The sequence below is a fragment of the Barbus barbus genome (assembly GCF_936440315.1).
Source record: "Barbus barbus genome assembly, chromosome: 12".
Lineage (NCBI taxonomy): Eukaryota > Metazoa > Chordata > Actinopteri > Cypriniformes > Cyprinidae > Barbus > Barbus barbus.
In genome coordinates, this window is record NC_136740.1 from 20542389 (window position 1) to 20568622 (window position 26234).

At 36.6% G+C, this 26234-nt stretch overlaps 1 protein-coding gene across 4 annotated transcripts in view; it reads right to left on the minus strand.

Moving 5' to 3' along the window:
* Positions 1 to 184: 184 nt before the first annotated feature.
* The window catches only part of LOC306878155 (protein tyrosine phosphatase type IVA 3), a 46238-nt gene continuing 20188 nt past the window's right edge, over positions 185 to 26234 (minus strand). Inside the window, exons 1-6 of one of the 4 annotated variants that reach the window (XM_079430316.1) lie at positions 12147 to 12332; positions 10845 to 11450; positions 10572 to 10664; positions 6902 to 7032; positions 3244 to 3318; positions 185 to 2731 (exon numbers count right to left, since the gene is read on the minus strand). In XM_079430316.1, the coding sequence (XP_079286442.1) occupies positions 2614 to 2731; positions 3244 to 3318; positions 6902 to 7032; positions 10572 to 10664; positions 10845 to 10949 (522 nt within the window). In that variant the 5' untranslated portion in view covers positions 10950 to 11450; positions 12147 to 12332 and the 3' untranslated portion in view covers positions 185 to 2613. Of the gene's footprint in view, positions 2732 to 3243; positions 3319 to 6901; positions 7033 to 10571; positions 10665 to 10844; positions 11451 to 11998; positions 12125 to 12146; positions 12333 to 12974; positions 13120 to 26234 lie in introns of those variants that run through there. The other 3 variants (XM_079430317.1, XM_079430318.1, XM_079430315.1) reach the window with 3 other exon arrangements.

The following is a 26234-nucleotide window of genomic DNA, read 5'->3' on the forward strand; positions in this document are numbered from 1 at the left end:
GCGGATCTTCCAAATTTAGAAGTTTTCTCATTTTAGTGTTGTTTTCTGAAAATTTGAATATTCATCAAATTTGTTTAAAACAGAGGAATTGTGAACAATCTCAATAAATGTTACTACTGTTTCCAGTACCGGTGTTCATTTTGATTAAGCCTGTACTCAGTTGTATGATTGTATTCCTTCCATACAGAGAGAGATGAAAAGCTTTAATTTCATAAGTTAGAATTTCATACAATTCTTTATACTTGGAGTTAGTAGACATAAAGCCTTTTTATTACCTTCAAGCATGATGACGACACAATTTAAGGTCGGTTGGAGGAACTGGGAAAACCTGTTGCCATTACAAAACAGATGGAGCTAAACAGGAAAGTTCTTAAGGGAGAGACACTGTACTAGAATAACTGTCAGATTTAATTAAAATCTAAACTGATGCAAGGATCACAATATACACCCATTATACCTCAAAATAATCATTATTCCCCCTCCCCATGCTCATTAATCCTTCATTGGTAGATTTTGTGATTACTCGTTACCATAAAAACAGTAACAATTCTGTTTTATTGTACATCAATTACTCAACGACTGGTACATGCTCGTGAGAAATACCAGAAGGTTTTTATTCATTTTTAATTAATCCTGATTTGAGGATTTAACATCTGTTCCAATTTCATAGAAGAGCAATATGTACATCAATTATTAGCTTTTTTGTTTGCCATTAAAAATTATGAATAATACAATAATGTTAATTACTGTAGATATGAACAGGGAACAATAGATCATGTATCACTGTTTACTAAAAACATGTAATACAATAATATGTTAATATCAAATAGGCCACTTTAGATATGATCAGGAAACCAGTGGATCAGTGAACCTTAATGTAATGACTTCAGCTCTGTTGGTTTATTCAAAAATCAGGAACTCAAAAAAAAAAATCAAGCACATTTTCATGGATGATGTCTTGGTCTTCAGGACCACAAATGAATGAGGTCAGGATAAACTTGAGACGTGGGGTGTAGTCTTGCACCATCCTTCATCACAAAAACAGGACAAGTGATATCATCTAAATATATTCCTCAAAATGTTACCTTTGATTATTCTTTTGCTGATCGCATTGGTTTCCAGAGACATTCCAAGATGAACTACTACATTTATTGAGGCCACAACTCATTAAAACATTCCAGATTTGTAAATGCAGACACTCGACAGTAATAAAAGTGACTTGACTTAGCACGTGAGAGAAAAGCCCTTATATATGTGAGCAACACCTGAGCTGCTTTATTCACACCCTTTTATTTAAATGGGATCCGCTGTGTCAAAACCTGAAATGCAAACTTGATAAACACTTGGTCTCCTGTCTTAAAGTTCAGCTCTAAATTGGAGTGAGCTCAGCTTTAAAATATGTCCGTTCTCCAGCCATTGCTTTTGTAGATAAACATGAGGCCAAGTGAATATAATAATTGGCAAATATAACCTTGATCCATGAAACCTGAAACAAGTATTTGCTTATCCTTCTCACAGTTGCAATTATGCAAAGATACTCTTTTATTAGATATTTCCTTAATATTTGCTTCACTAGCTTTTGCTACTTATGCAGAGATCCTGTGATTCTATTTCATTTCCTACTATATGGACAAGACTAAATCTTTTAGGCCTCACTCTGAAATGTTCCTTCTGAAATTCCACAGTAAGTGTCCACAGTACAACTATGTCCATGAGAAACAGCCACGCATGAGCACTGAGTGCAAATAGCAAAAAAAAAAAATTAAAATAAAACTCCAGCAAGTCCAAGAAGATTTTTCATGTGAAATACATAGTGTGATTACTCCCTCTTGTGGCTGCTGTGTTCAATTAAAACAGAACTACTGGTCTACATAGATTGTGCTCACTCATGGATTTCTCTCGGATCACTGCTCCAATTCTGTGGTACAGATTAGCTGGATTTCTTTTTTTATGAGTTTCAACATGATTTCAAAGCAGCTAAAACAGCACACTTTGACCTGACTTCCAGGTTTTTGGATATGTTATCAGTTCAGACGCCCACAGTTCTATTAATAAGCAGCCAGTGGTGCAAAAAAACTTGAATCCCAGAGTAGATTCATGATGCAATGTAGAAAAAAAAGAGAGCTAGGTTAGACCACTCATGCATCTTCAAAAAAAGTACAGCGACATGCATTCTGAAACTTCAAAATTACAAAAGAGAAAGAACAGGGTTGTCAAGCAGTTTCATACAAAAGCGTGAGTATAACAACAGTGATTGAGTTCTATGAGCAGGTGGCTGGTGGCCATGATCATCTTTGGACTGTGTGCTGCTGGTAAAGTGTGATGGTTGGTAGCATGAGTGTGTGCATCGGGCGTATTTTTGTGTTCACAATAAATTTGTGAACACAGTGAGGATGGGGGGAGGTTTGTGTGTAAATACAAAATTCAAGAGGCTCATCTTTCACAGCCCTGAGCTGGTGAAGACCCTGTGTGCAGGGGTCTGACATATAGACCAAAAGGGGGTTGAATTCCCCTCCTGAATTGTAACGAGTTCAAATGCACTAGATTGGTAATTTTAGTCCGGTTTAGTCCATGAGTGACTGGTTCCTTCAGTGGCAGGCTGGTGACACCGGATCACATGAGGCAGCACTTGCTTTTGTGGTTGTGTGGGTCTTTGAAACGCAGTCTCTGTTTGGGGCGGTACTTCTCCAGGTACGTCAGCTGCTTGCTGTTGATGGCACCCCGGCGATTCCTGTGGGGGAAATAAACAACAAATGCCCATTAGTTATCTTAGAGTTTTTTTAAATTAATGATTTTAAAAAATATATTATAATAATATATGTACATATACAATTAAGATATATGTTAAACCTTAAGCCACTAATAACAAATGTATAAGAGTTTTCTTATTAATAAAAAAAATTAATGTTAAACACATACATATGTACATATATAAACATACAGATGTATATATGTACATATGTAGAGTTGTTTTCAGTAATGCATTAGCACTGCTGTGTGCTATTGTTATATTTGATAGTGGCATCAGTGCAAACTGTATTCATCATTTCTTGACTGCATAATTTGCTCTAATTTGTTTGTACTGTATAATTAGCTGTAATGCATTAATGCTGCACAATATCTGTCATGTATCAGTGCTGCATCATTTACTGTGCTTGTACTGAATCGCTCACTGTATTGACTGGGTGTATCGCTCTGCTGCAAGGTGTTGGTAATGTATTGTTAACTGTAATGTATACTTACTGTCTGATCAATTGAATGGCGTCCTCATATTTCATTCCACTCTCTATAAGTGCCAGAGCCACCAGCACTGGAGCCCTGCAACATACACACACACAGTGTTTAATACCAGGAAACATCACCTTAAACAGCTTTTGTGTGTGCACAGACCACAGAAACAATAGGTTTTCCAGGAAAAGTGACCCATTCAGCCCTTTTCAGCAAGGATAGCACCTAATGCATGTGAAAACAGATCTGCAGTTACAGTATATATTTTTTGAGTGGAAAGACGCATTACTCTACAGCTTACATTATAGTCTGTTCATCACAAAAAGCTACTATATGGCTTCAAGACTTAATATAGACCTTCACAACCCAAATACCAATTCATATTCAAAAAGAAGAGCTGATAAAAAAAAATTAAAATTCTTAGAGTAGATGACAAAAGGATAGTTCACCCAAACATCAAACTTCTGTATTCTGTATTCAAGTATTCAAACTCATGTTGTTCCAAACCTGTATTCTTTCTTAAGTGGAATATGTAAGAAGGTATACTGAAGAATGTTGGTAACCAAACAATTTTGGTTCCGCTTTGACTTCAACTGTATTTTTTTCTATACAGTGGTAGCCAATGGGAACCAAAACAATTTGGTTACAAACATTATTCAAAAAATATATGTGTATATATATATATATATATATATATATATATATATATATATATATATATTTTTTTTTTATGTTCTGAAGAAGAAAGCAAGTCATACATGTTTGGAAAGACATGAGGGTGAGTAAATGACAAAATTTTAATTTTGGTGTGGACTATCCATTTTATGTCATTTCACTTAGATGGCAATGAATTTGAATTTATCATTCTAATCATTTACAGAGCAGTCAGATCATAAATGTAATTTTATTTGGGGGAAAAAACCCTAAACGCCATTACATGCTAATCCCAGATTTACTAAAATACAATAAATTTAGATTTTTAGAGTGTGTCAGTCCCTGTCAGAGACCTTTTCTATTTTTACCATTTGCGCTCAGGGTCCTGACAGCTTTGAAGTCTCCTGAGTGTGCCCCTTTCCAATGCGTAACAACAAACTCATCCTACTAAAGCAAACACTGGCTCCGTGTCAAAAACTGCTGAGGGCTCCCACAGGAGCTGCAACCAACGTCAGAGGGGCTGGTGCTTAACTTGTCGTCAGAAGCGGTCAGGGGTCAAAGTGGAGGGAGGGCAGGCAGGGTAAACCGGACTGTCATTAGCCTACCGCTCCCGCAGAACCGCCACATTTGACCGTCTGGCTCAACAATTCTAGCGCCGCAGCTTAATTAAGGTTTGTGTGTTTTGACAGTTGGCCAGATAAAAGGGCAACACCAGGATCCCTTACTGAAGAGAGATATGAAGGAGCAATTAAGAGAGCTGCTTATCATTGGCTTCCTGTTTCGTCTTCGGACGTCAACCTTTTGTGCTTCGAATAATAAACTTGGATTAATATTGTGTGTCCGTTTGGACGGTTGGTTTTGGCACACAGTGGTCAGGCAGGGAGAATGGGTTTGACCTGCAGAGAACACGGGCCAAGACTGAGAAGCCTGTCGCTGAGGGGTATTTGGGGTAAAGCAAAATAAACAAAAAAAAAAAATAAAAAAAATTGATGAGAAACCAAATGTAAACGGCAGAACTCAAACACTACACTAACACGAGCCAGCTTAAAGCTCTGCCAGAGATATTACACACACAGACCTTGATTGCATTCTGAGGGAAAAAGAGCAACAGATCCTGGGAAAGGCTGTTGATATGTTTGAGAATTTTTGTAAGAGACAGAAGCGAGCCACATAAAGCCTGACCCATCAAATTCAGAAGAGCATTTGCACGTCTACAATTCCTGAACAGCCACAACAGCAGGCTGGGAAATTACAAGGACAACATGGAATCTGCGCCTGCGGAATACTGTAAAAAGCTCAGCAGATTTTCATTTAAAAAAAATTATATTTCAGTATTAGGGTAGTTTGGGAACACTTCCCAAAACACCTGATGTACTTGTTACATTGTTAGAAGAATGGCATCTACGCTAATATTAGTCTGTTTCTTTCTTATTCCGAGGTCACTGTAGCCACCCAGATCCAGACTGTATCCAGATCAGATGGTGGATCACCACCTAGAGATGACCTCTACAGCCAGGACACCTAGATGAACCCCAGAGACTGATCCCCAGTGAAGACCCTGTCTCCAAAACGGCCATCGGGACAAGACCACAGGAACCAGATGAGTCCTTTGCAAAATCTGATTCTGCTTTAGCCTAGATTTAAACTGCTGATTTTGTCTGGCCAGAGGAGAATGACACTATTTCAACAAACTAACTATTTCCCCGTCTACATACTGTAAAGCTGATACAAAGCCACCCAGCTTTATATCAAGCCGATGTAAAGCTGCTTTGACACAATTTGCATTGTTAAAAGCACTATACAAATAATATTGACTTGACTATTATTTCTGTACACTAATATTTAGAATTAGATTTTTTTTTCAGTTTGCATTTTAAGTTAAAAAATTTTGTACATTAGAATTTTTTTTACTTCTATTTAGCTTTTGTTTATTTTCATTTTAGCTCCAATAATTTTAGTACTTCAACTTAAAATTATTTTAATAGGTTTTTTTAATGTAACATTTATACTTTTTTTCAGATTTAAATTATGAAAATGATAAAATAGTTTCATTTTAGTTAACAATAGCAACACTGATTTGAATTGCCATTGTTCACAAAATTCTAGGGCAATTACTGCGCGATCTAATCCTTTTTTAATATTGACCAAGCACCATTTAATTAAAATGTCCACTTTATCTTTAATATTTGGCCATTTCTTTAGGACAGAAATGCTATAACCACTGCAAAACGTGTAAACTGTTTACCTTACAAATCTGATGAAATGACGCACGTTGCATAATAAACCCAAACTCACAACAACATGCAGAGATGGAATTTGAGACGCTCCACACGTTAATGATAACAGTTTCTGTGGAACTACTGTGAACGGAGCTGCTGTGTGACGCATGTACGTAACATACACGCATGTAAATAAAGCACATACTGTATTAGAACTGCATTACATATAATTATTTAATTAAATCATAGCGTTTGTAAATTCACAATTATGCTTAATTATGTGTTTTATGGATTCATTATGAAATGCGCCACTTCCGGTATTTTGACGGTTAATCAACGCGAGCAAAATGAAGTCGATGATTTTTAAAAAACGACTAGTCGACTAAAATCGACGAATTGCGATAGCCCTACAAAATTCTAGATGTCTCTCAATCATTTTTGTAACTAGAATTTGATAATTATACTTACAAGGCTGATTTTTTTTACCCAATTTCCAATCAGAATCATCATTTACATTTACCTGGGTGAGTGTAATAGACAAAAAGGTGATATTTCAGAAAAAATAGAGTTGATCATGAAGAAAATACAGAGAAATTCAGAGAAATAGTTGTTTTGGGTTGCCACGTAACTCAACATTAGTGCAAAAACAAGCAAACAGACAAACAAAAAAATCTAAACAATTCATTGTGGGCACAGCACTGGTTTGATATAGTTGTGTTCAATTCTTAATATATCACACAGATGGCTATAGCTTTGGCATTAGCAGCACGTCTGTGATAACAGGATGAATTGACACTCACCGACCCAGTCCGGCCACACAATGCACAGCCACACAGCAGCCTGGATCCTCACAGAACTTATTCTTCAGCAGACTAAGCCAGTCATCCACAATCTTGGTAGGAGGAGGTGCACCATCATCGAAAGGCCAATCCTGAGGCAGAGAAACAGCAGGATGAGTTCACATCTATTATCAATATGGATTACAATGTGTTTGCATGTTACTATATTTCAGTTTGAAAGGGAAACACTCATACAGAGAGACACAAAATACTAGCAGATAAGATAAAAGGGAACAAATTAAAGGGAAATAAATGACTCCAGTCACCACCAGCAGATGGTGCTCCATAAAGCATCAGCGTTATGCATCATCTCAGATTCACAGAAGTCTGCGAATCCCTTTGATGATTCCTGTGTGATTTTCACGAGTTCTGCAACTGCAAACATGGCACTTGTCCTGTCAATTCTACCGGTTCAATCAGATCTGTCACGAACAGCTCGATTTAACACCATGTGCAAGAGCTGAATCATCTGAAATGTTGAATTATGTAACATGCAAATGGGCAATGATCACATCTTATTCAATAAGCTGTCTCAGTCTTTAGGTACTTAAAAGGGATGGTTCACAATGAGCAAAATGATAAAATTTCCATGTTCTTCTGTGACTTTCTTCTGTGGAACACAAAAGGTGATATTTATAAGTCAATGCGTTTAAAACAACACTGGTACTGAAAAAAAAATGGAACACTTTGTGCTCCGCTAAGGAAAAAAGTTATAGAGGTTTGAAAGAACATTAGGGTGGGTAAATGATGGATGAACATACATTTTAAATGCTAAACTTCTCATGGTCTTTACAATTTTAGGACTTGATCTATGATTGGTCATCATACACTCGACACGCTTTAGAGAAACATTGTGGGTTTTGCTAAATGCTTCAGCAGATCAGAACAAACACATACAGTCCAGGCACAATCTGACTCACAATCTGACTCGCAAATATTAAAGACTTTTTTTCTTTACACAGGCAGCTTTTCATGGAAGACTGAATCTGAATGATGTTTTAAAAACAAATGTGCTGGGTCAAAATACACTGACAAACAGAACAGCATGGTGTTTTGCATCGCTGCTTTCTCAGAAAAGGGGACATTTATAGGGAGTGAGTTGAGGAGACCATTTTCTACGAGGACCATCTATGAGAATCTCCTGGTTTAAAAATAACATTTTAATCCACTAAGAGGTTAATAGGCCCCTCCTTGTCTGGTATGTCAACAGTAGGCTATTAATTCCAAGAGTCCATTCCAAGATGGAAGTGCTCTGTACTCTTGCCAGGGCACACCAACTTTAGAAGCAGCAGCGTGGGGCCTAATTGTGGAAAATACCCTGGCATTTTCCTAGAATCGCATACCTGCTATTCCTCAAGCAACTTGAGCTTCTGCTTACAAGAGAGCAGGAGAGGTTTGAGGCACCTGTTTGCTGTCAACCAACACTTCAGTTTCATTACTTCCTTTAAAGGGGTTCTTGTTTTTAAAACTTGAACTTTGGAGAATGAAACACTGACATGAGGCACCCAAATGTCAACAAATCTGCTCACTGATCGGTTTTCTCTTCATAAAGAAACATTGTTTCATGAACTATACAAGAATTTAAGTTATTTCAGTGCGATTTATACTTTTTGGTTTGTTTTGAACAGTGTATCTAGACTTTTTACCATCTTATGCTTGCTCTATGAGACAAATGGGATCTGAAATCCACAGGTTAATCATACACTGAAATAACACCACGCAACCTATTGAGTTCACTGAACTTTTCTGATCCAAAGGCGTAAAAATAGGGAGGATGACCATTTAAATCCATCTGGAGCTGAGTGAAATAGAGAGGAAATCCCATTCCATGTTTTGACCCCCTGCAAAGCTTTTGCCTCATCTCCTCTTATCCTTTTAGCAATTGCATTTTGTGACTCTACTGATACAGAAAATACACACTTTAGCTTTAAGTAACCAAGTACACTATTCAAAAGTATCCTCTAAAATCCTGTTGAAGAACAGCTAAAGAAGTTATTCACAAACTAAACAAAGGCACTAAATCCTGTCTAGATGCATGTTTTTAACAAGCTCCATGTTTTTTTGATGGAGAGCCACGGACTGAAGCATTACATCTTGTCCAGCTGAGCATAAACACAGCAGTGATGTTTCAAACAGGCTCTGTAGTCAATAGTCTTTCTCTAGAGGAAACTGACTGTTCTCTTGATGGCACAGAGGAGGAAATTGATTTACTTAACTTATGTACTTCACAGAGTTTTTAAAAGTAAAGCCTGGGATGCACCAGTATGCTGGATAAATTCACAATGACCTCAGGTCAATCTAGGAGACTTAGAAAGCTATTCTCCTAGAAATCAAAGTAAAATATGTAGTGTCATGTATATGTCTTATCATTTAATGAGAAGTCAGGGAGAGTGAAAGGACACAAGGTTGTATGAGACTTAAAAAAAGTGCAGAGTGAGAGAGATCAAGCTCCGCTCTGGCTGTCATGGTAACTGGGAAATGTTGACGAGCCAAATTGAAAACATGTGGATGATGGATTCAAGTGGTAAAAAAAAAAGAGGTGAAGGCAGAGAAAGATCTGATGTTTGGCAGAACGTTATTGGATTGAATCCTCAAATGCAGAGCTCCCTTCAGAGCACCAGACAGAAAGCAACCTCATCTCACTTAATGTGACATATCACATGACTGGGTGGCCAATTCATACAGCATGTGTTCCAGGACTAGATGTGCACTGAAGGGCTGCGTAGATATGGTTTGTGCTAACCAGGATGAACTTCATCCTACATATGAATCCAGACAGATGCTTTACAAGGTAAAGGGTGCCAATCACATTCATATCACTAATGTGGTACCACAAGTACCACTAATTACAGCAGCATCACTGCAGTATAGCAAGAGTGTTAATTAAAGGAAGGGTGGCATGGAGTGACACTGCCATGATCGGGAAACTGTCCAGGATTATTACATGTAAGTGACCGAGTGAGTGTGTGTGCATATACTGAATGCACTGTGCATATACACCCAACTAACACAATGTGCATTAGAGATCGACTGATATTGATTTTTTTATCCATATGGATATTATTTTAATGTAAGTGTGTGTTAACTGATGTTTACCTGATTATTGTTTTTAATTTTTTTTTTTTGCTTTGACAAAATTATAACTAAATTATAAGAATACAAAGAATAATGTCCTAACTGAATAAAAATTGCTCTTTATATTTAATTATTTTTACAGTAATAATACATATTATTAGCATTAATATAAATTGTTTTATAATATTAATTTGTCTTAATTTAACATGACTATTTTATATTTTATAATAATAGTAATAATAATATTAAATATTTAACCAAAAGGAATAATGTTGTGTCAGTTAAGACAAAGTGGAATGTTCCCAAAAGTTAATATGAAACAAGATTTTGCTATTTATCAGTATACATAGTATTGAAGTAACAGTGTAGAAATGTTTAAATATAAAAAAAAAAAAAATATTGATTATCGGACTATCTAGTTTTAACATTACTCAAATCCCTTGTCTGTATTTTTTTTTTTAAATGAAAGGTCTGCATTAGAGGAGGGTTTTTTTTTTACAAATAAAAAATGCTTTACAGACACTTATTGTCAATATGACAAAGAAATATATCTCACCATAACAGTAATCCCATCCTTTTCCAGCGGTGTCTTATCGTAGGTGATTTCACACACACGGACCACTGTTGTTGCCCCAAACTTCTTCAGATCCTGAGGAAACAAGATTGCACAAGTTTTGAGGGACAACACATCTTTTGAATTTCTTCTTGGTTGTGGTCAATTTATGTGTGGCATTATGTGTCACATAAGAGTAGTTACAGACTTTTTCAAAGCAGTATGTCATCATGTTTTAAAATGATCTGTGTTACACATGTCTAAATGATCTCTCACCTCAATGAAGCTGCTTAGTGATGCATTGGTTGGGTTGTGCGTGATAAGGAAGCGCATGTTTTTGTAGCAGACCTCGACAGGAGCCGGACGGTTCATCCTGGCCATGCTGGTATCCCTCCACTGTACAGAAGAAAATAGCACCCAATTCGGGCCAGGATCCACACAGCTTCACTCACAGTATGGCACTACTCTGACCTAGAACAGTGAAGGTGTCAGGGATTTGCAGGATCTTCTGCGATGAATCACTACTAATCAGTACATCAAATTGAAAGCTGCCTTTCTTGGTAAATAGAGGCCACAAAAGTCTTCCTCTTCCAACAAATCTGCCTCTTCCTCTTGATAGGGATACTCTGCAGCTAGACGGGTGGAACAGTGTCCGGTAGCTAAATGCCAGGTGCCAAGATGCCAATTAACCCATTTGGTGCACAGCAAAGCGGTCAGTCAGAAAGACCAGCAAGAGAAAAGCAGAGAAGGCGTTTATCCAAACATTCAGTGGCAGATTTCGGGCATATCCTCCCGTAATCAAGCGTTGCGATGTTGGGCGTGGCAGTAATCACCGCTGCCCTGCCGGAACTCCATTAACGAACAAGGAGCTGGAGAAGAAAGCTGTTAAGAGAACAACACAGAAAGAAAAATTACCATTTATATAATCACATACCAGTCCATAAATATATAATTATTCTATGTAGTATAGTATATTATTCCTCTTAAAGTTCTTCAAAACCTTCTAAGATATGTTTCAAAAGTCTATAGACAAAGGTTCTTGGATTTAAATGGACAAATAGGTCAAAAAAAAAAAAAGTTACTAAATCCAAAATGATGATATTTAAGACATTAGACAAAGCCATACAAGCAGAAGTCGCTGATTGACACCTTTTAAGAAACATTTAAGAAAATGTAGAAACATTACATCTATTTAGAAAAAGGTGAATAATACAAGAGAGAAACTTGAATTTAGTGAAAATAAATTTTGCATCAAAATTTACAAATTGGTTGAAAAAAAACATATGCTCTTAAATCACTAATTATGATGATACAAGGTAAACCGGACAACACAATAGAGGCAGAATATGAAACAAACTCATTGCTGTTCCAATTATAGGCATAGCCTAGTTCACCTCAAAATAATATACATCAAAAACAAAGTATCACACCATGTAGTTCAAGAAAAATGGAGAGAAAGCAGCAAAATGCAAAGAAACCTGTTACACGCCGTTTCCAACTAACACGCGTGAGAAAATAATGTGGAACGACTGTGTCTGATCTCCCCCATGACTCGTGAGAATTGTCCCCCCCCTTTACCTCTGTGACAGGCTGTGTTCCGCTCTGGATTAAGCCCAGGGCTCTGCTGGGAACAGTGGAGGGTGAACAGTTGCAATCCGGAATAACCGTCTCGGCTCTAAACCAGTCGAGGCTTCCTTGGCTTGCCATATGACAGTGACAGCACACTCCGCTAATGTCACAAACAAATGCACTCGTAATGCTCTTAGGAGGAGTGGAGACCAGTCCACCCCCACCTCTCTCTCTCTCTCTCTCTCTCCATCCCAATATAAAAATAGCATGGGCAATGAACCTAATAGGTATCACCACGTACGCAAGTCTAATGTTTTTAGAGGCTGGTTGAGATGCAACACACTTCATTCCCACACTGCAACAAGAACACAAAAGAAAGTACTCCCATAAAAAGTTTACTGGACTGTAAGTGGTTTAGAACTCACATATCCATATTCTGCCCTGCAATTTTAATATTTTCACATTACTGAAACAAGAAAGAATATATTAATTGACCTCCACCAAAAAATTAAAATGGTGTCATTTACTCTCCCCATGCTGTTCTAAAGCTGGATGACTAACTTTTTTAACATTTATCATATCTATTTCTCTCTTTTTTTCATTCATACAACAAAAGTCAATGGGGTTCAATGTTGTTTGGATTTGATTTTATTTTGATACAAAAACGTTAGTCCCTTAGAAATGTGCAGGAGATCAGCACCAGAACATTTACTCAACAGTGGAAAGGAAACCTCAATTTAGACAGCGACTTTTTTCTTCATGAGGTTTTCACTCTGATACCTAAACCATGTAAATCATGTTACATAGGATTTAATACAGATAAGAAAACAGACTCACCACAGACTGCCACCCCTTAGTTACCCTGCCACGCTTGTTGAGGGCTTAGCACATCTTGAGCCAAATCCTTTTACATAAAGCTTGAAGGTTGGATAGGCCTCTCTGCCCACTAGTGCAGTGTGTTTACAGGAGCTCTGTTGGCTCTGGGGTAAATATAGATACTTCGACCTATGAATGTACACTAATCTGGACTGCTGGCAATCTTTTTTTATTTTGCTCTGTAATTTTTGTTCCTTAAGAGAAATTTAAGACAGCAAACATGGAGCGGAGAAGGAGAAAAATGAACGAAACAACCTTACTGTGCTAGCATTCACCAACAGCTCCAGAATTAACTAGACTCTGTGATCAAAAAGGCTTGTTTGTAAACAGGTTTACACAATAGACACTCCTTTTTTTCCCCAGAAGTCCTGGCTTGAGTTCAAAAAGACCAATTAATTGAAGGATTAAATGCAAATGACATCATCCAGGGCAAGTGTTCCAAGTGATCAAACAAACACAACACATGACTCATCTGGGCCAGAACTCTCACCATGGCAGAAAGTGCAGATTACAATCAGAGAGAAAAATCATGCAGGAATCTATTTAAGCAGTATGAAACGAAAAGCTATATTGTGAACATTGTCAAAGCTGAAGGCTGTTCAGCAGCATATTAAACATTCTAGAATGATTAAAAATTATTCATTCTAGAATTAAACATTTTTGATGATTATAAAATATACATAGTGTAATCAATCTGTAATGAATTATAAATATTCCTTCTGAAATTAAAACATTCTGAAATGAATGAATGACCGAACGAACAAACAAATATATTTGGAAATATTTTGAAAACAAAAAACAAATTCTTATTAAAAACACAGCTTAAAATAAAACAAATTTTATGTTTAAGGTCTGTTGAAAATTCTCAGGTCCTGGGACATTTTTTTTATGGATGGACACTAGGGGTGTAACGGTTCGGTTCGTTACGACACAGTGGTGTCACGGTTCAGTACGTATTCGATACGCGGGGCAGGGTAATTGGTTACGTCGCAATATTGGAAATATTTCTGTTTTAAACCATGAAGGTGAGCCAATGTTTATCACACAAGCACGCGTTTGCCCACGTGCAAACTTTGCGCAATATTTATGCTGGTGAACATCTTAATCTCAGTACTATGCAGAAAGTGAAAGTAAAAACGGAATGGCGGAGTTGAGACGGAGCTTTCGGCATCTGACGCCGCTTATTCTCTCAGAGACGACGAGAGACGAATCTACTTCAACATATGCTGATAACGATATGGGCTATAGCAGTTTTCATTTATTCCTTTAATATTTCTCTTGTGGCCCATACATAGTGAAAAAAAGGGGGAAGAAACGTATTTCGTGTTAAACAGGTTGTTTTTGAAAGTTGGTGCTTGAAATAAAGTCGGTGCTTTTTATTTCATTGATTTTTATTGATGACTGCAGTGTTAATATTTTAATTACAGGACTATAATTCGTTGTATAGCCCAATAGACCTGTTTTAAAAAGACATTTTAATTGAGGAGTAGGGTAAACGTACCTATTAAGCACGCTTCCATTTTTGAGATCAGATTATAAAAACAAAAAAATGATTTATTATCCTACTTGATGTCTTAACCAATTGATATGTTTGTTACAATATACCTCCTATAATTTCAAGTCAATCAGATCATTGCACACTGAGATATGGGTCTCCATGTGTTCACACTGTCTGGCGGCTATTTTGAAAGCTGTCTAAAAACTTTCACCAAAAGAGGAGCCCCTTAAATGTGTGGTTTTTAGACATTTAAGCCTTTATTTTGGGTAAGTTTCCCTACTTATTGTAAAATTAAGAGATTAATGTTCAGACTTTTGCATATTATAACCTGGAACTTGGATGTGGGAAATAATTACATTAGATCCAAAAGATAGTTTTAGCAACACAGCGCAGATGCTACAGAACACAGTTAGCTGACTAGCTGGATAAGATTGTGTGCTACGCTAACATATTACTTCACAGGCATTACTGGCTTGTACTTTTACAGCCATAATATTATAAATGTACAGTTTACTGCTGGTCTGTCGTGTTACAGTGCTATAATTTTTTAAGATTTCATTTTATTTTAAGGTGAGCTTAAAGGGTACAGTACTATGAAAATCAGCTTCAGTGTGACATCAATTAGAAAAGTATCATTTCATAGATATTGTTAATAATAGTTGTTCATATTAAAATATGTATGAACTTAATACATGACCTAGACTATTTATTTAGCAAAATCCTGTCATTTTTAATAAATATTACATTAAATTTATTAAAAATTGTTGCTGCTCCCATTAAGCTCAGAGTGCTCTCTTTAAGCTCTTCCACGTTGAGCGACTATGACTATGTAAATACTTCATAAACAGACTTTAAATATTAACTGATGGTTGTCACTTTAAGTTACGTTAATCGATTTTCTATGGAATCAGTCGACTCAAATCTGCAGACTGGCTCTGATCTTTGGCAACTAGCATCAACTTCTCCAGACTGTAAATCTGTGGAAAATCAGGGCAAAAATCATGTAGTGTATTCCAGCCTTAAGAGACTATAGATAAGTTAACAACCATTTAATAAGAGGTTTCATAATGAGGCTAGTTTTTATGTTCATCCCCATGAATTAAATGTTTTATTTTTGAATGTGCTGAAAGTGGACTAGTATAGATGTTGCAATGTGCTTAAATGACACTTCACTATGAATAACTGATCGACTTGAATGCCTTGTTGCTTGATTTTAGTGTTCTGTTTTTTTTTTTTTTTGTGATTGACTGTACCTTCAAAAAATATATTTTTACAATTATTCTTTAAAAAAATTCCTTAAAATAAACAAGATTTTTTTTAATAAAACATGATGTGAGCTTAATGGGAACAGGGGTGTGCTTAAAGGGTACAAAAATGAACCCATTAAGCACAGCCAGACTTTTTAAATTTAATTATGTATATTAGGGATGTCAACGATTAATCGACGATCAATTAATTGTCGATAAGCAATAATCGATAACAGCTATTGATGGTCGATTAAGCAGTTCATTTTGGAGTGCGTGCGGCTCATGCGCAAAACACGTGCAAACATCTGTGAGTGACGGTGAAGGGGCTGGATCGAAAATAATTTACTAATGTACAAACTACGCTTTTAATGTGATCCAAACTTTAAAAGTACATTAAAACAGATACAATACAAAGTTATTTTGTATTGAAATGTAGTAAATAAGTCATGATCAATTATATTTTCCCTAGATAATTGTTGCATATCGGGCACTTCGCTTTGACAGGGCTGCGCGCACGCAAGCAGGACAGATACTATTGGCTATTCATTCATACAACTTGTTAATTCGTTCCTACGACATTAATTTGTGGCCACTGTCCAGGTTTCATTAATTTGTTCCCTAGAAAACCCATGAATTTAAATGTGGGAGCAATTTAAGTCATAGTAACGAATTCATAATTCATGGCCACAAAATCTTTCATTTCCCCCCACGTTTATCACAGTAAGAGATGCGAAAACAGTGATACAATAAACAATAAACAATAAAATAAACAATGCCGCATACAGCTTGATTTAAATGTATGCACTCGAACGGCATGAATCCAAAAGCATGGTCGTTGTAACATTTGCCTGCTAACCAATTATTTATCTTATTAACAAAGCTTTGTACCTCACTTTTGTCGTAATACTCGCATTGAAATGTTTCAAATGGGTAACAGTGTGTTTTTCCATTGCAATGCGTGGCAACGTGTGTTTTGGAAACGGATCCCTGACCGCACGTCACAGCCCCACGTGCCATACTTGCATTTAGGATAATTTTATTTTAAATCCCGATAATGTCAATTGCAAACATTGCGACGATGTTTTAAAATAAAACAACGATCATCATGAAACCATTTAAAAAGGCGCATTCAGCAGTCTCTGTGACAGAATATGAAACAGCCCACAAAGTATAATGATCCCGTGCGTAACTTTGGCGCGCTCTCTTTATTTTATCAAATGATCATAATCACATCCATTCATTTTACAGTCCTGCTACTAGCCTTTTATTTAGACTAAAAACCCTTTTCATTCGGGTGAGGAAGCTGGCGTTTTGAGTGGCATTTGCACATCCTGTCATGCCGGTGACTATATGCTACTGCATATATTAAGGTTAACGATTAATTGATCGTTAATTTAAACGACGATCGATTGTGGAAATTATCGAAGATTGACATCCCTAATGTATATCTTAATTGAAATGCTTTTGTCATTTAAAATAAAATTAAATATTTTTGTGTGAGAGATTATTTTATTTTAACATAACTTTTTGTACTGAAACCAATATCTTGTGTACTAAAAATGTCTCAGTGTAGATTTTGGTGAGCTTAATAGATACGTTTACCCTAAATAGCCTAATCTCATCTTTGCAGAGGGTCAGTTATGTGGTAATTATTGCAGGGCAAATTAATTGTAATTTTAATTTAATAATAAAAGTAACTTCATAGTAATAATAGGCCTAATAAAAATTTGAATGTAACAGGCCTACAATAATTGGAAATGCCAAATACTCTAATATTGCCAATAACTGATGTTTTCGACAATATCTCTGGCTATCGTCGATACAAGATCATCAGGTTATCGCAGGGCAGACAACATGTTGTCTGTTATGTCGTTTGGGCTGCCTTGTTGAGCACAGTGGCACTGAGAACATTATTTTTCACACATTTTAAGCCGAATGGTTCAATATGTATCGTTACACCCCTAATGGACACCCTTTCCACTAAGCAGACTCTACCTCTTGACCCCCAGTGATAGCCCTTTATATTAAAAAAAAAAAAAAAAAGGTGATACAAGTGGCCTAGGCTGCTTTCCATGTTGATAAAGAGCTCAACTGCCACAGTGAACAATCTGGAACTCTTGGGCTCTGGAATCGTCCACTGATTGTTTACCCAGCAGACTGTTCTTAACCTGAACCAAACAGGTATTTTCAACAGCCTAAGCATTACAGCATTCTAAGCCAATTATTTTATACAAACAACCCTAATCACAAGAGGACAAATAAACGTCTAACATTTACTAGAACTCTCCAGAATCTAATTACCTCAGGTTCAAAAGTTTTCAGGGAGCTATGAACAGAACTTCTACAACTTCAGCTGCTAAATGAAGGCAATGTTTATTAATTGTAATAATTGATACGGAACACTTCCCCTCTGCCCCACTCAGCTGTGCTCAAGTAACCTCTGCACAAGGGCTCCCGTGGCACGCTCCGCTAATGCCAATGGGCAGTAAAAGCTAATCAAGGTCTTCAGGATGCAGTTCGGTTTTTTTTTTCAGGTTTTTTCAGGGTTGGAGCTAAACTCTGCAGGAGAGTGGCCCTCCATGATCAACGTTCCCCACCCCTGTTCTAGATCATGCCTTGGCAGCACAGCTGGGGTCATTAGTTTTGCCTTGTGAAAATTTCAATATGATCTTGTTTAAACTTTTTAAGATCCAAAACGACCAGACATATTAACACTCTCACACATATATTTTAGGATTTCGTTTGGACAGAAAACCAAATACATTTTGAATCACATGGCCACTACTCAAAGAGTGCAGGAGGTGTTATTTTATTGAACAGGTCTGCAGGTGTCTTCCTGTTGGTGGTGCTGAACCTGCACTTGATGGGTGAGAGTGTTTTGAGGACTGGGCAGGCTTTGTTCTGCCTCGGTTCTGCACTTGACTGGAGTGGAACTGCAGGGCAGGAAGGGTTTCATGGCCACCTGTGTTCTAAATATACTTCTGCCAGCTGTCACCTAATAAATTTAGCCAGATCCGAAATGAAAAGGGTAGGGAGTTAAAGATAACTGGGGACTTGTTTTGAAACATGCTCATCCTCTAAAAAAAAAAAAAAAGAGAGCTTCTCAGAAAGGTCTTGCCTTTTACAACTGGATTAAATAATTAGCTGGAAGAAAATAATTAATCATACGCACATTTCTTTGCCATGTAACTTTATAAGGTTGGACATCAGAGTAAAGATTCCTGGGAGCTGAGATAACAGGTGCCATACCCAGAATTTAAATGTCTGCTTAACAACATTTTGAAGAGGATCACCACAACAATGTTTTGATGACAGTAACTTTTCAGCCACATATTGAAGGTTTTTCATAAAAGTAAACATCTGGAGTAAAACTGACATTAAAAAAAAAATAATAATAATTACAATGACAAAATCTTTGCAATGCGCTGACAAACCCTTTTTCAAACTGACAACCAAGATACGAAAAGTCAGCCAATGGCATGCAAGTGGTTGCTTCAAAGATGTCCCTTGGACAGAGGTGATTTATAAAATAAGATGAGCAATTGAATGTTCATGCAACAAAGTGACCCAAATAGGAAAGCCAAACCAAAATTTACTAACAAATTTAACATCAACATTTGTCCAGTCAACTGCCCTCAATACCTACAAGAAACGTTTTTTGAATATAACATTTAGGCTACATTTGCACAATTTATTTGCATATTTTATATACACTTCTATTCAAAGCAAGATACACAGTCAATGTGTTCTCTCTAATTCGAACTCTTACGACTTTGGCCAGCATCCTGCTCTGCCAAATGAGATATAAGAACACCAAGTGAAAACCCTAGTGTGCTTATTTTTAAAAACAGGTTGTAAAATTGAGTGACAATTATTACCTTTAACAGCATGCAAAGATCATGCTGCACTAGGATAAGGTCACCATGACCAAAACAAACATGCATACTGATTACAGCAAGACACTAAACTGGCAAGACCAGGGCTGGTTCAATTTCCTATACTAAAGTGCAGGGCTCTAGACTCATTCTTTCCACTGGTCGCACTTTTGCGACTAATTTTCTCAGTTGGTCGCACGAGCACATAATTTGGTCGCAATTTATTTTTAATTTTTTTGCTAAAACATTTGATTAATCAATGCATACTGATTAACTTTTATCATAGTTTATAGTTATATGGTAACAAAAATGTTCAACATTCAACCCGTTCTTTTTCATCAGTATTATTTGTGATTTAAATTTTGTCAACAGGAATTCCTTTTTTCGTGCACTTTAACTTTCAAATTTGCGATCTTGGTGTCACGTTTTACAAGAAAAGATAATTGTCTGTTTTGCTTATATCTATACACCTTTCCCTTTTTGTTATTCTTCATTAAAAAGCACAACAACAATAAAACAGTACGTTACAATGACTTGCTTACATAACATTTATTAACAAAAACGAAGTGTTGCGGCTGATACAGAAGAACGTACGCAGTTTGAGTCCATTGGATAATCTCCAAAATGGCGCTACAGTGACCCGGAGAGACAGAGAGGAGATGAATTGTTGAAAAAAAAGTCGTTATTTTTATTTTCTTTGCGTATAAAAAGTATTCTCATTGCATCATACAATTCAGATTGAACCACTGATGGCAGATGGACTATCCTGACGATGCTTTTCATACTTTTCTGGGCCTTGACAGTGTTAATTACTTGGCAGTCAATGGGACAGTCACAAGCCTCCCGGTTTTCATCTAAAATATCTTAAATTGTGAAGACGAACAAAGCTTTTATGGGTTTGGAACGACATGGAGGTAAGTGATCAATGACAAAATTTCCATTTTGGGGTGGAGTAACCCTTTAATGTGTGTTAAACACAAGCACACATGCACATGTTGCACTGCATGTAAGTGTAGTGTGCAATTTGTTACCAGGCATAAGATACGCATAAGGAAGCATTTAAAGGGCAAAACCATACCACATGAAGAGGACTCAATCCTTTGATTTCCAACAGAAATAATGCAAGCATATGCTATTTGCAAAACCACACGGAAAGCTGGATGTAAAACTCGATTATAGCATTTCCAAATGAAGGCAAACATAGACTAACAAAATCATTATTCATCTCCACAAAATTAGAAATCACATTCTGATATATTCAATGGGTGCCATTCTAAAACAGAGAATACCAACTTACATTTTTGATTAAGATCAGATAAAACTTAACTTCACAAGGCTGAATTAATGCTTATGTCCAGATGAACATCAATAATATCCTCTAGACTTCAGAGAGGCATTTCACTCTCAATCAGGAGTCTCTAAAATCCTAAACTTTATTACAGTGTTTGCAAAATCTAAAACAAGATGATATAAACACCAAAACTCCGACATACAAGAAGAAACTTGGTTTTGCGGACTACAAAAGATCTGCGTGTATGTATTGGTGTTTGTTCTCTATAGCAACATCCCTGTGATGTCACAAGAGATCTGGGGTTTTATCCTTATCCCTTCTGACCTGGAGGACCCAGTGTCCCTCATAACAGAAGATAGATACGAGCAATGCTGTAATCCCTTTAAGAACACAGAGATCATCATCATCTCCTTTCCAGTCACATGACCCATTCAAACACAAATCAGATCATTCCAAGCAAGTTCTGGAACACGTCATTTCTCTGGAGAGAAAAGGCCTGATACATCTTCAAGAATCTAGTAAATATATTACTTTTACAAAGCTTTTACCAGGGATGCACAATATTGGATTTTTGCCGATATCCCAATATTTTTCAACTCATTTTGCCCGATACAGATACATTTCCTTTTGTTTGGAAACAACACCAAGTCTCTCCTGTGCAGAAATTATAAGCAACATATTTTTCATTTTGGTTAGTTTTTAACAAGAACTTGTTTGTTAGAATTAAATAAATAATATATATATTTTTTTGACAGTACATTGAAGCATTGAAAATAACTATAAATAAACTATTATATATATATATATATATATATATATATATAATATTTATATATATTATATATATATATATATATATATATATATATATATATATATATATATATATATATATATATATATATATATATATATATATATATATATATATATATATATAAATCAAATCGCTGTTTTTTTTCCCAGAAAGATGCAGTGCTAACCCTAACATTTTATTTTAAGATTTAACATTTGTAAATGGTCTAAAGCAAAAGAGCTGTAAAAATTCTGAAAATCTTTTAGAGCTTATGATTTGTTTAAAAAAGAAAACATATTACACATGAATAAATAAGTATAAAATTATGTAATTTACAATATTCATGTCATGTTAGTGATTTATTTTATTTTTATGTAAGCTATAGCTTCTGACCTTTAAATCAGAAACATACTCATTTTATGAGACATCCATTACTGCAACTATCAGAAACAGTCTAAATGTTATTTGTGTAGGCTATTTTACTTTTAATTTAATTAGAAATAGGCCAACAGCGTTAAAACTCAGATTAAAACTCCTTACAGAGTGGGCTTTAGGACCTGGGGGAGGCTGCCGCTGCATGTGCTATTACTGGTCACTCTATCGCTCCCACAGATTAAAAGCAGCAATCCAAAAGAGTGAATCTAATCGTCATTCAGACAAAACTTTGCTTCAAGAATGAGCCACACTGCTGACGTGATCAATCACTAACAAACCCAGAGCACATGTGAGTTAACGTAATCATCTTATCGGCAAGACATATCATCATAATTCTTCATATCGGGCCGATACCATTATTTACATTTAAAGCCATAATATCGTGCATCCCTAGTCAGGAGTAAGTGATTACAAACATCTCATATTGGATTCCATACATCTCTTCTGCATTGATTGAGTAGGATCAGGCAAACTACACAACTCGCTTCTCAAATCATTTTAAAATGGTTTCCTTTCGGAATATAAGAAACAGAATTTTTTTCTTTTTTAATTTGGTTTTAGTTTGGTACCCATATTAACATCTCATCATTCACGTTTTCCACATAGGAGGCAAGTTCAATGAGCATAAAAAGCAGTTTCTGTTCAGTATATCTGACTGAATGTTGATGATTACTTAATACAATGGGACTAACAATGCGTTCACACCAGACGCGACTTACGCAAATAAATCGCGCTATTCGCGTGTAGTTGGACGCTTGAACATTTTAGTTTACTCGCTTCATTCGTGCGTGAAATTCGCTTCACAACAGACGCGAATTCGCGTCAGGGAGGGGCTTCTGCCAGGCGGCTCCAGTTTCGTTGCGAAATGGCTGACATATAAATAACAATTTTTTTACTATACTATTGTGAGTGTATTTACAATAGCATATAACAGCTCCGGGTGTCCACATACAGCGACGATTATTTTGTCCTCCATTGTTCGGATTTCTCCCTCCGCTCGCTACGTCGTAATCACGTCACTACTAGAGCAAGCTCCTGATTGGTTAACGTGGCGCAAATATCCGCCAAAGTTCAGATTTTTCAACTCGTCAAATGCCTGAAACGCTCAATTTGCGCCGCAGGATGTCTATTCGTGTCTTTGCATTGACTTCACATGTAAATCACTCGCACTTAATGCTTCATTCGCGTCTGGTGTGAATGCACCATGACGCTCAATGTAGTGTTGTCAAAAGACCAGATACTTCAGTACCAAGTCGGTCCTAAAAAAATTAAAACATCACTGTACCAGGTTTCTTTAAGTACCGGTGGTACCGAGTACTAGAGATGGGGAGTCGACTCCAAAAGAGTCGATTCCTCGACTCTCACTAGCCCTAGTGTCGGAATCGATTCCAGGTCAGGAATCGACTCCCAGTGTCGAGTGTTTTTTTCAAGTTCAACACAGCAACAGTTCATTATAACGAAAAGATTATAATGAATGTAAAGATACAGAAATTAAAACAAAAAGATAAAGAAATGAGAGGAAAAAATAAGTAATGCCAGGAAAACAAAGAACAATAATGTATAGATAGTTTTTTTCTGTTGGGTCTGTTTTAATAAATAGATAAATACACTGTCTAAAACAAGTCTGCTTTTACAAGTTTAATGATTAATACTAACATATTGCACACTTAAATATGATTTGAAGAAGCTGCGATGTGAAAAGGAGGGGGATTTATAAGGTTTAGTTGGTTAAACATTTTAGTATAGGAAACATTTGTATCCTCGCTCTTGACTCCTCAGGAAGCCTCCTCGTTCCTCGCCCTCCTCCCGGTGGAATTAAAGAATTTAGATGTCCTACATGAGAGCGGAGCTCGATCGGTTTCAGGGTCGTAGGACATACGAGCGAGAAGTGAGGAAACGAGGAAGCATATTGAGACGCACCTTCTGAATCCTGACCCTATTTTAATTCAAAGTAAATGGAGTCGAGGAGTCGATTCCACCGACTCCAAAATTAGGAGTCGGGAGTCGGAGTCGACTCCAAAAAAACCGGAACCGAACAACCCTACCGAGTACCCAGTCAACCCGGTTTTTGCTTTTACTTTTTTCATAATTTTATTACTTGTGGAAAAACTTGAAACAATAAAGAATGGCATTGATTTTTGTACAGTTTATTTTTGTTTAACTTTATTAATAAAATTAGTGGGGGGTTTTTTATTAGCATGTTTTTGTGTTTTGCTTTGGCACCGAAATTGGTACCGAGAACTGGTATTGGTACCGAATACTGAAATTTTGATACCGTGACACCACTAGCTCAATGTATATTTTGAATGCAAATGCATTTTAGATTCCAAACCAATTAGGTTGTATTTATTAATAGCCCAAACGTATCAAAGTAAATACAAATACAAAAAATGCTAAGTGTTTTACCAAAGAGCGATGGTTAATTTTTCCCAAATGTTAGAACTCTCAAGGCCCGCGAACCATGCCTTGTAAAGCAGCATCAAACAGACTCACAGGTAGAAAGGACTACAGGCATAGTTCCCATCTAGCCTTTGAGGAGGTCTAGTGAATTCAGAAACATATGAGGGGTGTTTCCATATGTGCTGCTCATGGTGGTTTGCTACTCACGCAGGACAGAATTAGTGGGTCAAAGTGTTGCAAAGCATCGCACCTTCCCTTAAGCTTTCCTTTCATTTCTTGTGTGTGTGGGGTTCATGGAATTTGGGGGAGTAAAAACAGAGACAGAAGACATGCTGTACGTGCATGCTGGGGAGGCTCCCTAGTCACCATCTATCGAAACTCTACTTCTCTTTTCCAGCTGGCAGACCAGATTTAAGCAAAAGATTCCTCCACGCCTGGTGTTCACCCCTGCAGTTGACACATGAAATATCTATATAAGAGAACAAATGCTGTATACACTTTTGCACAGTCAACTGATTCACATACTGCGACTTTCATATAACAACCTGTCATGAATCAAAAAATAAAGAACCTTTGAGTGACACCTCATTATACTGAATTTAGCACATTTAATGATATAATTGTTCTGTGTGGAATGGCATATAGGTTATTTTGCTATACAAATGATCAAACCCCCAGCATCAGCTGTTATTGTAAATAAGAACTTGTTCTTAATTAACTTGCCTGGTTAAATAAAGGTTAAATGAAAATCAGCATGGCTTCCAATTGGCAGAGTCCAAAGCGTGTAAAAACTTGGAATGGAAGCCACTCCATCAATGGCATGCTGCCTGGGAATTTCTTTGTCCAGTTTCTAAATGTAAACTGTTGCTCACTCAGTAAAGTCAAGAGTACAACAGTTATTGCAATAAGGATTATTTTTATTTATTCAGAGAATAAACTCCTTTTCTATAAAGTAGGGATGGGCATTCCAAGCAAAAATAATATTCGCTGTATATTATAATAAAATTAATAAAATAAAAATATTGTAACAATAACATTATTCGATTATTATTCTAAAATCACACTCCTCCCCTGCATGCATAAACAAACACCCATAAACAGAGAGAGAGGGAGAGAGACGGGATTCACGCTTTCAATATGTAACTGTTTAATTTAGAAGATAGGCTACCTTAACTCGAGCCATATAATGATTGTAACCTGCTGAAACATATTGATATAATAAACATAACCGAATGACGGCACTTATTAACATAACAGTCCATCGATTCGTATAAATCAACTGCTCATAAGGCTAGGACATTTCCAATGAAAAAAATGGAACCCCTAAAGGGAATAGGTACTAGATGGGAGGAAAAATATACTTCAGTATCTTCTGTCGCAATTATATCATTGGGTAATTATACTGTATATAAACAGTGGGCATCAGGGAGCCGTTATTAATATACGGGGCATTGAAATAGCTTATCAAACGTACAGAGCAGCAGTAGGCAGTACTTACAACACATTTTACAAGATTAGATGTTTGCCAGTGGTGCTCAGCATTTGCACATCATTCGCCATCATCCTATCAGTCATCTCTCTTTGCTCCGTTTATGTGGTAAGTGAAATGTTATGTACTGTAATGTAACAGGCTACCGCTAGCTAGCGGCTAACCATGTTCCTTTAGTGGCACCATAGAA